The 14,939-nt window shown below is 51.3% G+C and overlaps 1 protein-coding gene across 2 annotated transcripts; it reads right to left on the reverse strand.

Moving 5' to 3' along the window:
• Positions 1-2,570: 2,570 nt before the first annotated feature.
• Positions 2,571-3,824, reverse strand: LOC123083109 (CEN-like protein 2). 2 transcript variants are annotated; one of them, XM_044505241.1, is made up of 4 exons: positions 3,557-3,824; positions 3,398-3,459; positions 3,068-3,108; positions 2,571-2,994 (listed from the first exon to the last, which is right to left on the reverse strand). In XM_044505241.1, the coding sequence occupies exons 1-4, from the start codon at positions 3,755-3,757 to the stop codon at positions 2,771-2,773; spliced, it is 528 nt and encodes a 175-aa protein (XP_044361176.1). In that variant the 5' UTR covers positions 3,758-3,824; the 3' UTR covers positions 2,571-2,770. The 2 variants fall into 2 exon arrangements, with proteins under 2 accessions (XP_044361176.1, XP_044361177.1); XM_044505242.1 differs by lacking the exon at positions 3,068-3,108 and having other exon boundaries at positions 2,758-2,994.
• Between the last annotated feature and the right edge of the window lie 11,115 nt (positions 3,825-14,939).

Consider the following 14,939-nt stretch of genomic DNA (forward strand, 5'->3'; position numbering starts at 1 on the left):
TCTTCCTCGCCGGAGCCCGGAATCCTGATGGTGCCGGCGGACATCAAATCGGTGATGGATCCGTCCTGGGACGAGCCGGCAACATCCACCACGACGCGACTACGGAGCCCGAACTGGTGCACCATACAGGGAGCTGGAGAATGCGACTCCGCCTTGCAACAACCATCGCCGCGAGGAAACTCGCCGCCTCCCGTGCCCGCTGCCTCACAAGGCGGGCACGCCGCGCCATGTTTGCGTTGGCCGACATCTATGGTGCGTTCACCTCCGCCTCAACGCGCCAACGGAGGGGTTGCTCGTCCGCCATCGCATTCGGACGGACTGCACAGACTCCGATGAGGGCAACGATGTCACACATCATCGCGGATCCATGCACCATTTGGCGGACGCAATAGATTCCCAATGAAAGGAGTCCGAGCGCTGTCGTCCTCCAGGGAGCGGCGGAGCGCAAACAGGACAGTCATCTCCTCCTCGGGGCCGCGTGGGATGAACTAGGGCTCGATGGATCTGAAGGTTTAGGACTCGGATCTGCCGCTCGCCATGCCGGAGATCATCGGATGGGGCCGAAGTGTAGTGGAGGGAGGCGGAATGGAGTGAAGGGCGGGGGAGTGGAGTGGCTAGGATTTGGTCCAGGGAGCAGATGGGGATGATTATATATGGGGTCAGGTGGGCCAGTAGGGTCCGACATAGTGGACACGTCCGATCACGCCCGGGCCTCCCCATATCCGCCCCTTATTTGGGCTGGATATGAGGGTTGTCAGTCAGCCCGAGCATTTGAGTTCGGTTTGATGCACCGGTCTGGGTCGCTTCTTTTATCGGTTACTGACCGGGCCATGTGCTGGGGTGTTCGAAGCGGGTTTGAGGCACCCGCATGTAGATGCTCTTAGCTTTGTGTATGATATTGCACCTTCATAGTATTTCTCTGTTTGTATTTACTGTGCATATTAGCTTTGTTTTAAGTCAAATTTTGTAAATTGCAGAAAACAATACGACATTTACTATAGCAAATATACTTAATGAAGGATCCAACGATATTTATGTTGTATTGTGGATGTTAATACTTTTTCTATAAACTTGGTCAAACTTTACAAAGTTGGACTTAAGACAAAGCTAATATGTGGTGTAAATCAAAAATGGGAGGGACTAGATAATATTATGTGTTGGTATTTTAAATGATTGCATTTATTATTTTAGATGAAACATACTCTCTCCGTCCGGAAATACTTATCGGAGAAATGTATGCAGCTAGAAGACGTACTTTTAGTTCTAGATGCATCCATCTTAATCCATTTCTACGATAAATAATTCCAGACTGAGGGAATATTAGTATTCCAATACCATGTCACGGTATCATGATATGATATTAGTATCCTTTCTTTTCTAACTTAATACTCTCTCCTGTCTGAATTAATTGATGCAACCTCTATAAAATGTCTTAATACTTAAATTGTATAGTGGTCATGTCAATTAATTCGGATCGGATAACTAAGTCTGTATGATACTGGGTTATGATATCCCGGCCCACTACGAGAGATTTGATTGATACATATACACCTAGCTTATATTACACTTTAGTGTCTTCATAAATGCGGCCTATTTAGCTGATGCATTTTTTTTCTTTTTTGAAAAGGAGGCTAGACCCTAGTTAGCAGATGCATATATTCCTAGATTATATTACTCGGATTTTGGTCTTTATTCCATAGTGGAGTCGCACTAGCTGCTAGTTGCTTCATCCGTTAAAACTACTTTTACCTTCCATATTTGTTGATTGTCTTAGTTAGCCATTGCTATAACCAGTAGGTTGTTAAATCTTCTATTATGCATCATGTTAGATATTATGACTCATATATATTAACGTTAGTTTTTCGTGTATATAAACTATAGCTATGCATGTTGACCCAGAAAGTGCACAAACTTAATTAAGGAAGCATACGTAGGCGCAGTGGCGGAGACAGGCCCCAGGCAGTCTGGGCTGCTGCCTGGGGCGTGAGATGCATTTTCTTTGGGCATTGTAGCAGTACTGTAGCTACAGTGCTACAGTTCCCTGGAGGCTGCCTGGGGCGTTCCTTTTTCCTGCCGCCGCTACTGCGTAGGCGCATATATATGCTAATGATCAAAGATTGCCAAATCGACCAAAGGGGCCGGGACACCAAAATGGTGGGAAAAGGAGGGCCAAGAACTGATGCCTCTTCACACCAGCCACAACCAGCCATATCAATTAATATTACAAATTGCACACACACACACAACAGATACGGCAAGATCTAGTATCTATATACTCCGTACTCATCAGACAATCAAGATCAACCAAGACATATATATATATATTTTAGAGCGGGGACGCTTGCCCGGCCTTAAGATGAGGTCCTTACAGGAATGAAAATAGTACGAGGTTCCAAACGGGTAAGAAAGATTATAGGCCCTGAGGGCAACAACAGTAGCGCAGGTAGTGGGCCACAAAGCCATTGCCTTTTCCACCTTTCACTAGCCTACTACTACCAGACACGTCGACGGTCTTCTCCTAGCTATCATTCTGCTCCCAGAGTCCCAGTGAACACGTACGTACAAAATAGGAGTTGAACTAAATTCACTCTTGTGGCGTACACAAGCTCACAGGTTGACTAGTAGGAGTAACAGTGGACAGTAGGAAGACTACCAGAAACAGTGGACACAAGACCACGAGCAAACTCTTATTTGAACGGAGCCATATATATATAGCTAATACCAGTAGCTAAGCCATAGCTTGATCCAGAGGCTTGTTGCATTTTTCACATCAGCGGCGGCGCGCGGCTGTCTCCCGCTGCGCGTTGAAGTAGACGGCGGCGACCGGGAGGCCGAGGTCGTTCTCGTCGGCGAAGCGGCGAGTGTTGAAGCAGTCCCTGGTGGAGGGAGCTCGAGGGTTCACAGCCTGCCGCTTCTTCTGTTTGAACAGCACGAAGATGAACCTGTGAATGCCGATGTTGGGCATTGGGCTGTCGTAGCTCACCACCTCGCTCCCTGCATGCATTAATCATGTTTATCCAGAAAAAAATAAGGATGTAGTCAGTCAATCAGAAAAAGGGGCACTGACCAAAAGAAGCATCAGTGGTGCCAGGAATATCAGTGACGATCCTGCATGTACACAAAAGCTCATAGCCTCATAATTCATAAACATATTCTTATGCATAGCTGATCATATAAATTTGTGCCAATTTATGCTCACTAGACAAAAAACAGGTTTGATGCCCATAGGATAGCCACTAATGGGACACCAGATAATTAATTTGTGCTCAATCACTTGGACTGAGCAATTCGATATACATGGCTCATGAGATATTTTTTTCCAATCTAGCTAACTATATATTTCTTTGTACTGGATGGACTTCTGATCGACTGAGCTAGGTTGGGTTAGTACAATTACCAGTGGAGATGCTCCCTCAGGTATGGATCGCTAGGCCCTGGCACATCCGGGTCCGTCATGACCTGAAGAGCAGCAATCATACTCGGTTATCAGCTGGATGCTAGCTAGCTTACTTTGTGTGTACGCGTCAGGTGGCCAAGGAGGAGAGGAAGCGCAAACCAGAGTGAAGAAAGATCTCATGTCGCCGCCCGGGACCTGAATGCGTGGCTTGGACACGACCGCCGACGGCAAGAACTCCTGGCCATTGGACACCTGCTTGTCGGAGTTGTAGGTCACCGTCATATTCACCGTGGGGTTGAAGTTGTCAATGACCTCCCCGATGACCTTTCCGACGACGAGAGGGTTTCGGACCCTAGCCATGGCTACCTACTTGCTAGTAGTAGAAGCACCAAGTCTTGAGGAATGGGGAACTCTAACCTGATGGTTGTTGCCGAGATTGGGTGGCGTAGAGGCTCTATTTATAGGTGTGCAACGGTCGAAGCACAGCAAATCTCTCATTCCTAGAGAACTATTTTTTTAATTAATCGGTTATAACTCCCAAAGGCCTTTTGAGCTGGCAAAAAAAATCCCCTCCCAACATATACGGAGAAACCTTTACCTCCAAATCCCCTCCTAAAGGCCAACTCCAGCGCACGACCCCAAACGGACGTCTGTTTTGTCCGGATTCTGTCCGTTTAGGTAGGGCAATGGGGTCGTGTCCGGGCAGTTTCTGGGATGCGGTGGCCGCGCACCCAACGCATGGATGCATCCCGGCCGCATCCTGTCCACGTACATTTTTCTTTGCAAGCCCTTAACTTTTTTTCATCATTCATTTTTGGCACATGGGAATACATCACCAAATTTTAACTAGAAAAACAAGACCAAGTAAAACAAGAACTACAAGAATACATTTTAGAAGATATCCAACTTCCATAACTGCTCCTGTAAGTTGGATTAGTGCCTTCTCGATGCATTCATTGTTGATATGTGGAGAAGGCTCGATGTTGCATGCTTCTTTTTTCTTCGAGTCTAAAGAAATAGAGCTTGCTTCCTCGCATCTAGTCTCATGTCTAGCCTCTATTCTAGCAACAAGTGCACTAGTCTCATCTCTAGCAAGTGCACGAACATCTACTAAATTGAGCTCTATCAATATATCGATGTACTATTCTTCCCAATACCAAAACTTGCATTCATGCTACACAATAAAATTTTAAGTTAGCACAATTAGTCAAATCCAAGAGCACAACTGAAGCTAAAAATAGCACATACCCCATCGTTTAAGCACTTGATGAACACCCATCCGGGATGTTCCGGCGTTGTAGACACGCGGCGCACGACCTTCTTTAGGCAGTGGTCGCACTTAATGAGTGGCAACGGTGCGCCGACGAGCTTTTGGGCTAGCACCGAGTCCGGCCAACCGCCATTCATGTATCTGTCGGCGGACCACCGACGGTGTAGATCCAAGCGGCTAGAGGAGGAGTCACTACCTGCATGCGGCCTTGCGGCCTTGTCGGGGCCTTCTGGCCCGGTGCCTGGCCAGTCCATGGCGCGATGCGGCCTCCCACAGCCGGAAGAGCTCAAGACCGACCGGATCCGCTCCAAATCCGACCGCCGGGTGCGCAAATCAGGTGGCCGTGGTTGGGTAGCTCAGGGCGCCAAGGGGAAAGGGCGGGGTGTGCGCGCGTCCGAGCTGCACAGCTGCAATGGCAGTGGCGGCGGTGGCGAGAGGAAGAGTGGAGAAGAGTGGAGGGGGTGCGACCGGAGGGAGGGAGGGGGCGGATAGAAAAACGCGTCCCTATGCCACCGACGGGCAGGCCAGGGGAGAACACGCGCACACGGCCCGCCCGTCAGCGCACTATCCGTTCCACCCCAAAAGCGGCGCAAACTTGGGCCGGGGATGGGTCGAAAGCGGACAGAAAACGGACAAAAGTCCGTTTGAGCCCGCACGCTGGGTTGTCTGGTTCGTCCGTTTACCCCAAACGGATGCACCCGGACAGGATGGGATCGCGCGTTGGAGTTGGCCTAAGACCCTACTTGCGCACGCGAGAACTTTCCTCCCCCAACTACCATTGTCGCCGACCCCGAGTTCGTCAACCTAGCTATTTTCACCGGTGGTGCCACCCCCATCTAACCCAAGCTGCCTCTCCCGGCCCATTCAAGGCCTACCAATGCCTCATCGCTAGTGTCGTCGCCGCCCGCCACCACCAATCAACTCGTGTGCCTCCATTCATCCTCCAATCTACCTTGGCGGCAATGATGTCGTCAGCGACATCGAGGAAGCCCGTTGGTCCCACCGGAGAGGTGGGCGGCGGTGAGTCATGAGCCAAGGTAACCCCCAACATGTAATTATATAGGATGAAATTCATCTTTGATGGAGACAGAGGATTTGCCGGAATTTGAGTTTGGGCTCCCGAAGTGCAAGCGATGTGGGCATCTCATATACTCTTTTCGCCGTGTTTGGAACGACTGAGCAACTGGGAAGAGGTTTCTAGATTTTCATTTGAATGGTTTTAAAGCTTGTGAATACACGGAGTGGATTGATGTTGTATGGGAAGACAGGGCAAAAGATGTGATTCGGGATGTTGCAAAGAAGAACAACAAACTTGAGAAAAAGAATCTAGGAAATTGAGATTGAAACTCAAATTAGGGGGATTAGGGCAAAGATGCATAGAGAGCAATTGAATTCGAGGGCGAGAATACTCGGATTTTGTTAGGATATTGATACTCCTCATGTTGGATGTAAGGCCATGACCATTTGAAGCCTTTAGGCAGGCCACAATTCTGCCAAAGCCCACTACACATTAGGGTTATGACCTAGGGTCATTTTGGTCTTTGTGGGTGAGGGAAAGGGGCGTCTAGCCCTTCATCCAGCAGCTAGCCACCACCACAAGTGACAAAAATTAGGTTAGCCTCCATTGGAGAAGAAGAAGAAGAAGAAGAAGAAGAGAAAAACAAGAGAGGAAGATTGAAGTTAGAGCGTGCAAGTAAGAAAAGGAAGCTTATTCCCAAGGGTGCGATGATCTTGATCCACTACATTCTCTCCTTCAACCTGTGATTCCATCATCCTTGGTGAGATTGTTTACATTCCTAGCTCTTGAGCGCCAAATCTTCTCAATGCCATCAATAATTGAGAGATCTTGATGTATGAAAATTTGTTGTATACCATATTTGATTATAGTGAAAGAAGATTTGAGTGGTTTCGGCCCATGGTCACGACAACGTGGGGGTTTTCCATGTAAAAATACCAGTTTTCATCTCACTTGAAACCGGCCCTGCAAAAGAGAAAGTGAGGACAAGTATTAAGTTTCGACCTAAGTTCTGGTTGACAAAACTTACTCCATATATGCAATGAAACATGAGTCAGCATAGAGGTGGTGTTGAGGTTACTTTTTTTGGAAGTGTTTCATATCACCATTAAGCTGCTAATTCCTAGTAGATTTTGAGTTGTCATCTTATTGGTGAAACTGAATACTTGAAATTCGATAAAAACCTCTGTTTTCTTATTTTTCTTCCTTAACCATAAATCCAAAATTAATTCTACCTTCTTTCTTTTTCATGTATTTTTTTGATCAGGAAAATACAAAATTATGTTATTTTGAAGTTACTCTAATCTCGTACACACACAAATTTGCAATTATTCATCTACTACTGGAATTTGGATTACGTGTTTGTTTTAATTGTTAAGAAAAACATGGATGGTTTGTAATGACAACTTCAAATTTAATGCAGCATCCAAAACTTGAGGATTTTTAGGAGTTTCATTTCGGGAATGGATTCTGGGGAGTTAATTATTTTCCATTGGAGATGCTAGATGAAGGTGTTGAGTACAATATTTATTAGGAAAGACGAGATAGACTAAGATTTGATCTGGCTTGTCTTGCACTTTAAGTAGATGATTGTACTCCTATATATATACCCACGAGGCTCAAGCAATACAATGAACTATTCCACCAAATCCCTCTCTCCCTTCTAACATGATATCTATCGCAAGTCGATCCTAAACCCTAGCCGCCGCCGCTTCCGCACCCGCACGCCGCCCCCGGGACGGTCGGCCTCCATGATCGCCGTCGGGGGCCACGCCGCCCGTACCTAGGGTTCGTCCGCCGGTCGTGTTGACCATCTATCCTAGAGAGTCTTTTCCTCGAGCCTTGCTCCGGGGTTTTCTCTCTCTCGCCGGTCATCTTGATCGAACGGTTTTTTTTGGTTTTCCGATCTATTCTTGATTGGTTTGCGTCGCCCACCGCCCTCATCGACCCCTAGCGCCTCTACTCCGACCCCGGCGCAACCAGCCGGCCTCTCCTCCGACCAAGCGGCCATGCGCCCCGAGGAGGCTCGTCAGGGCCAGCCGCCGTCCATGCGTCGGTCCGCCGTCACCCTGCGCCGGCCGTCACCGCCCTGCTCCGACCGGGACACCTGCATCGCCCCGACCCGGCGGCCTTGCACCATGCAACGGCCAATCATAGTCGTCGGTCGCACGCCGGCCCGCCCATCGATGACATCACCCGCCTCCGCCGTGTCTGCACGGCGGCCCGGCAGTCTACCTCGCCGGCCTCGTTCTTGTCTGCGTCGGGATGGCTGCGTCAGGCTCGTCGGCTGCCTCAACTCAGACGCTGCTGCTCCGTTGGTCGCTCGGGCCTCGCTGCCCAGGCGCCGGCGTTGCTTTGGCGGCCCGGGTGCCGGTGCTGACAAGATTGTCCGCACGATGTCCCACGCCATCCGTCATCGTCGGCTTCATCTCGGACTCCGCCGCCATCACGCCTCCACCGAGCGGCGTCCCCGACCTCGCGCGCGATCAGCTTGATCACTCGCTCGCCGCTGCGATCCGCCTCATCTCCGCCGCGCGACCGACCTGGCCCGTCGGTTACGCGCGCCTCCGCTGGTCCCGTGAAGATCGTCCTCGAGTTCGGCGCGCCTCTCCACCGATCGAGCATCGGACTGCCGCTGCATCGCCCCGTCGGGCCGCCGCCCCGTGGTTCTCCTCGCGGCTGCATCGACTCGTGTGTCGCTGCTGCGTCGCCCCTTCGGGCCGTAGTGTCGCGATACGCGGTCCCTGAGGTCGTCCCTGTGGTTGCACCGACTCGCGAACCGCCGTTGTGTCGCCCCTTCGGGCCGCAGCGTCGCGGCCCGTGGTCCCCGCCGTCACCCCGACCCACCTGCCGCCGCTGCGTTGCCCCCTCGGGCCGTAGCGTCGCGGCCCGTGGTCCGCTCCGTCGTCATAGCGCATCGACCTCCCGTGGTATGCGCTGTGTCGTCTTCCTTGGCGCGGGAATGCCACCATCCGCGCCGGTCTTCGTCACGCTGTCAGGGTTTTTAACCGCCGCCGTCAGGCCGCCGCCGCCGCTCTTCTTTGGTCGCTGCCGTCGTTACCTTCATAGTCGCCGCTGCCCATCCACCCCCTTCGTCTTCGTCCAAGCACCAGCCAGCCGCCAGCATCGCCGTCATCTACGCGCGACCACTTCGTCTACTCCGACCACCGTTGGTGACATCGGCCCCGCGCCGATGGACGCCGCAATCGTCGTCGAGTTCTTCTCTGATGGCCCCTCCGAATTCTCTGACATGGCGTACAGCTCATGCAGGTCCCTCGTCTACGCATGCCCGGTGCTGGTAACACCGATGTGTGCCTTCATCCACGACGTGTCCCCGGGCCTGGCAAGCCTGGTCGGCACTTCGTCAACTTCATCTTCGTCCGTCTACGTATGCCCGGTGCTGGCAACACCTGTGCATGTCTTCGTCCATGATGTGTCCCTGGGCTTGGCAAACCCGTCGCCACGCGTCGTCAACCACATCTTCTTCCCGGTGCACCTCTACTTCGACACCACTGCGCCCATGCTAACTCGGCGCCCCCTTGCGCCTGCGGCTTCACGACGACTTCCTCGACACCGGCCACCCCGACTCGACATCGACCACGGCATTCTTCGCACGACTACCTCGACCACGGCTCCACCACCCACGCTCTCGGCTACATCAACAAATGGCACAAAGGGCTACCGCCTGCTTGAGCAACCTCGTTGGTTTCTGAAAGGATCGATAAGGTTGACTACAGGGGGGTGAATAGGCAACTAACAATTTTTAGCTTTTCTTTACCAAATTAAAGTTTGCATCAAAGTAGGTTGTCTAGATGTGCAACTAGGTGAGCAACCTATATGATGCAACAACAACAAGCACACAAACAAGCACGGGAAGTAACATTGATAAGCTTGCACAAGTAAAGGTGCGAGATAACCAAGAGTGGAGCCGGTGAAGACGAGGATGTGTTACCAAAGTTCCTTCCTTTTGAGGGGAAGTATGTCTCCGTTGGAGCGGTGTGGAGGCACAATGCTCCCCAAGAAGTGATACGTCTCCAACGTATCTATAATTTTTTATTGCTCCATGCTATGTTATCTACTATTTTGGGCAATATTGGGCTTTATTATCCACTTTTATATTATTTTTGGGACTAACCTATTAACCGGAGGCCCAGCCCAGAATTGCTGTTTTTTTACCAATTTTAGTGTTTCGAAGAAAAGGAATATCAAACGGAGTCGAAACAGAACGAAATCAACTAGAGAAGTTATTTTTGGAAGGAAAGCTACCGGATGGACTTGGACCCCACGTCAGGTGCCAAGGGAGGTGCTCACGAGGGTGGGGGCGCCCCCCCCCCTAGGGCGCGCCCCCTGCCTCGTGGGGCCCCCGGAGCTCCACCGACGTACTTCCTGCACCCATACATACTCACGTACCCTAAAACTTCCAGAACAGACAATAGATCGGGAGTTCCGCCGCCAGAAGCCTCCGTAGCCACCACAAACCAATCTAGACCCATTCCGGCACCCTGCCGGAGGGGGAGATCCCTCTCCGGTGGCTATCTTCATCATCCCGGTGCTCTCCATGACGAGGAGGGGGTAGTTCTCCCTCGGGGCTGAGGGTATGTACCAGTAGCTATGTGTTTGATCTCTCTCTCTCTCTCTCTCTCTCTCTCGTGTTCTTGATTTGGCATGATCTTGATGTATCGCGAGCTTTGCTATTATAGTTGGATCTTATGTTTCTCCTCCCCCTCTACTCTCTTGTAATGGATTGAGTTTCTCCTTTGAAGTTATCTTATCGGATTGAGTCTTTAAAGATTTGAGAACACTTGATGTATGTCTTGCTGTGCATATCTGTGGTGACAATGGGATACCACGTGATTCACTTGATGTATGTTTTGGTGATCAACTTGCGGGTTCCACCCATGAACCTATTGTGACGCCCCCGATTCAATCGTACACTAATCATGCACGCAAATGTGTACGATCAAGATCAGGGACTCACGGAAAGATATCACAACACAACTCTAAAACATAAATAAGTCATACAAGCATCATAATACAAGCCAGGGGCCGCGAGGGCTCGAATACAAGTGCTCGATCATAGACGAGTCAGCGGAAGCAACAATATCTGAGTACAGACATAAGTTAAACAAGTTGCCATAAGATGGCTAGCACAAACTGGGATACAGATCGAAAGAGGCGCAGGCCTCCTGCCTGGGATCCTCCTAACTACTCTTGGTCGTCGTCAACGGGCTGCACGTAGTAGTAGGCACCTCCAGTGTAGTAGTCGTCGTCGACGGTGGCGTCTGGCTCCTAGGGCTCCAGCATCAGGTTGCGACAACCAGGAAGAAGGGAAAGGGGGAAAAGAGGGGAGAAAAGCAACCGTGAGTACTCATCCAAAGTACTCGCAAGCAAGGAACTACACTACATATGCATGGTATATGTGTAAGGAGGCCATATCAGTGGACTGAACTGAAGAATGCCAGAATAAGAGGGGGATAGCTAATCCTGTCGAAGACTACGCTTCTCGCGACCACCGTCTTGCAGCATGTAGAAGAGAGTAGATTGAAGTCCTCCAAGTAGCGTCTCCAAGTAGCATATCCAGGTAGCATCTCCAAGCGCATCTCCAGTCGCATCGCATAGCATAATTCTACCCGGCGATCCTCTCCTCGTCGCCCTGCGGAAAAGCGATCACCGGGTTGTCTGTGGAACTTGGAAGGGTGTGTTTTATTAAGTATCCGGTTCTAGTTGTCATAAGGTCAAGGTACAACTCCAAGTCGTCCTGTTACCGAAGATCACGGCTATTCGAATAGATTAACTTCCCTGCAGGGGTGCACCACATAGCCCAACACGCTTGATCCCATTTGGCCGGACACACTTTCCTGGGTCATGCCCGGCCGCGGAAGATCAACACGTCGCAGCCCCACCTAGGCAAAATAGAGAGGCCAGCACGCCGGTCTAAACCTAAGCGCACAGGGGTCTGGGCCCATCGCCCATAGCACACCTGCACGTTGCGTGGGCGGCCGGAAGCAGAACTAGCCCCCTTAATACAAGAGCAGGCTTACGTTCCAATCCGGCGCGCGCCGCTCCGTCGCTGACGTCTGAAGTGCTTCGGCTGATACCACGACGTCGGGATACCCATAACTACTCCCACGTAGATGGTTAGTGCGTATAGGCTCGTAGCCGACTCAGATCAAATACCAAGATCTCGTTAAGCGTGTTAAGTATCCGCGAACGCCGAACAGGGCCAGGCCCACCTGTCTCCTAGGTGGTCTCAACCTGCCCTGTCGCTCCGCCACAAAGTAACAGTCGAGGGCCGTCGGGAACCCAGGCCCACCTCTACCGGGATGGAGCCACCTGCCCCTTCAGCCCCCAACTCCGAACAGTATCACAAGTAATGTAACAGTGTAAAGTATATAGTATATGCCCGTGATCACCTCCCGAAGTGATCACAGCCCAGTAGTATAGCATGGCAGACGGACAAGAGTGTAGGGCCACTGATGGAACACTAGCATCCTATACTAAGCATTTAGGATTGCGGGTAAGGTATCAATGACTGTAGCAGCAATGACAGGCTATGCATCAGAATAGGATTAACGGAAAGCAGTAACATGCTACACTACTCTAATGCAAGCAGTATAGAGAAGAGTAGGCGATATCTGGTGATCAAAGGGGGGGCTTGCCTGATTGCTCTGGCAAGAAGGAGGGGTCGTCAACTCCGTAGTCGAACTGGGCAGCAGCAGCGTCGGTCTCGTAGTCTACGGGAGAGAAGAGGGGGAAGAAACAATGAATACAATGCAAACAAATGCATATCGATGCATGACATGACAAGTAACGATGCTAGGTGCGCCCAATCGCGGTAGTTGGTGATACCGATGAAGGGGGGAAACATCCGGGAAAGTATTCCCGGTGTTTCGCGTTTTCGGACAGATGAACCGGAGGGGAAAAGTTGCGAGTTCGATAGGTTAGGGGTGTGTGGCGGACGAACGGACTACGTATCCGGGTTCGTCTCGTCGTTCTGAGCAACTTTCATGTACAAAGTATTTTCATCCGAGTTACGGATTAAAAGATATGATTTTCTAAAGATTTAAATCATTTTCTGATTTTAATTATATATTTAAGTCCAACATTATCCAAAACAGTGTGTGGTGACGTAGGCATGACATCAGAGTGATGTCAGCAGGTCAACTGGTCGGTTGACCAGTCAAACCAGACAGGTGGGTCCAGTGGGACCCACATGTCATTGTCAGGGGCACTAACAGGGGATTTAGACTAACTAAACAGGTTAATTAGAGGGTGGGACCCAGCAGTTAGTGAGAGATTAGGGTTTTAATTAGCTAACTATTTAGTTAACCAATTATTCTTTTTATTTATTTCGTTTATTGAAGTGGGGCCTACAGGTCAGTGAGATAGGGGCGGCCCAGTCAGCAGTTGACCCAGTCAACGGTCAACAGGGGGCCCTGGGCCCACCAGTCAGCGGCCCAGGTGGTGGGACCCGCAGTGCCAGGTCAGCAGGGCCGGCCCTCGCCGCCGGCGACCAAAAGCACGGCGCAGACCCGCCGGAGTTCGCCGGAAATTGCGCACAGGGCACGGATCCGCGCACGCCTGGGCTCGTTCGAACGAGCGCGCAGAGGCGCATCTAGTGGGGGCGGTGGCGTGGCCGGAGGAGGGCTGCAGCGTCACCGGTGACGAGCGGGGAGGCGCAGGTGAGGGGCGCAGCCGGCGTGAGCGGTGCCCGGGGCGAGGCCGTGGCCGGAGCGGTGTGCTGCCCGCAGTGAAGCGGCGATCAGGGGCCGTGGCAGGGGAGCCTAGTGGCGTGGAGCGTGCGACGGATGAGGCCACTGAGGGCGGGCGGCGCGAGCTACGGCGCGGGCGTGCGAGTGCGACGAGCGGCCGGAGTGGGCGGGCACGACGTCGGTCGCGCGGACGAGGCCGTGGCGCACGGGGCAGAGGGAGGAGGAGGGCACGGCCCTCACCAGCGTTGGAGAGCAGAGGGGTCGGCGAGGCTCGTTGGAGCCGTCGAGGTGGAGGCGAGGCAGCGACGGTGGAGCGGCGCCGGGCGACGAGGTCCTCGGGCAGCAGCGCGTGGCGGCGCTGGGAGCGGCGCGCCGTCCAGATCGAGTCGAGCGAGGAGTCGAGGAAGGGGCTGCGGGGACGAGGCAGGGCGGCGGGGTCTGGCGACGGCGTGGAAGAAGACCAGTGAGGGAGGTCCGGCGAGGCGAGCTCCGGGCGCGGGGCGGCGTCGGGCGACCTCCTCCTCTCGATCCCGATCCAATCGGGGGAAGAGGGAGGGGGAGATATTTTCGGGGGAGTGGTGTCGGTGGCGGAGTGGGTCTCACCGGGTGGGGGAATAAGGAGAGGGAGTGGGCCGGCCTGTAGGTTGGGCCGGGTGGGCCGGTCGGGCGGCCTGGTGGGTTGGCCCAGTTGGGGCCATGGCCCCAGGGGGGTTTGTTTTCTTTTTTTCTTTCTTTTGTATTTTCTTTTCTGTTTTATTTCTAGTTTCTTTTAATCTTTAGTTTTTACAAAAATCACCACTGGTACCTAAAGTAGTATTTATAAACAAACTGCTGTCACATCAATTCTTAACCCATAATAAAATATTTTTAATATTTTATAAAATCCAATAGGTATTTGTTTAATTGTTTTCACTACTGTTTTAATTAGTTTAGAGCCCTTAAACATTTTATCAAGGTTTGGTTTCTCCATCGTATTTACACCTGATTTATCTGACCCACCTTGAACATTTTGGTTTCATTGTTTGAAAACTTTTATTATTTGCCTTTATTTTAAATTTGAATTTTGAACTGGGTTTCGAACTACGCGGGTTTATCAACAGTAACCGAGGTGACGTGGCATCATTAGCGGAGTTTCACTGTAGCTTAATTATCCGGGCGTCACAATTCTCCTCCACTACAAGAAATCTCGTCCCGAGATTTAAGAGGGGGTATAAGGGGGAAGGTCTGGTTACGAAATCCTAACGAATCTTCTCAGTCTTGGTTGCTCTTCTCGAAGAGGTCGACCCATTATATTGATGTCTTCCTTTCTCTGCTTCAGGTCATCATGATGAAGTCATCATCCTTTCTTCGGAAATTTCATCGTACTAACGAAAGATTAAGGGGGTATACCGAAGAATGGATCTCTGCAGGGTAGATTATTTGGTAGACAACAACGAGGAAGGTGGCGGAAAGTAACTCTTGAATTGAAATTCAAGACAATATCGAGAGCAAAGCAAGAAGGTGCAAAATAGAAGTTTCAAGCGCATAGGCAATCGTTCGTTGCCT

Source organism: Triticum aestivum, chromosome 4A, assembly GCF_018294505.1.
Source record: "Triticum aestivum cultivar Chinese Spring chromosome 4A, IWGSC CS RefSeq v2.1, whole genome shotgun sequence".
NCBI classification, from domain to species: Eukaryota; Viridiplantae; Streptophyta; class Magnoliopsida; order Poales; family Poaceae; genus Triticum; species Triticum aestivum.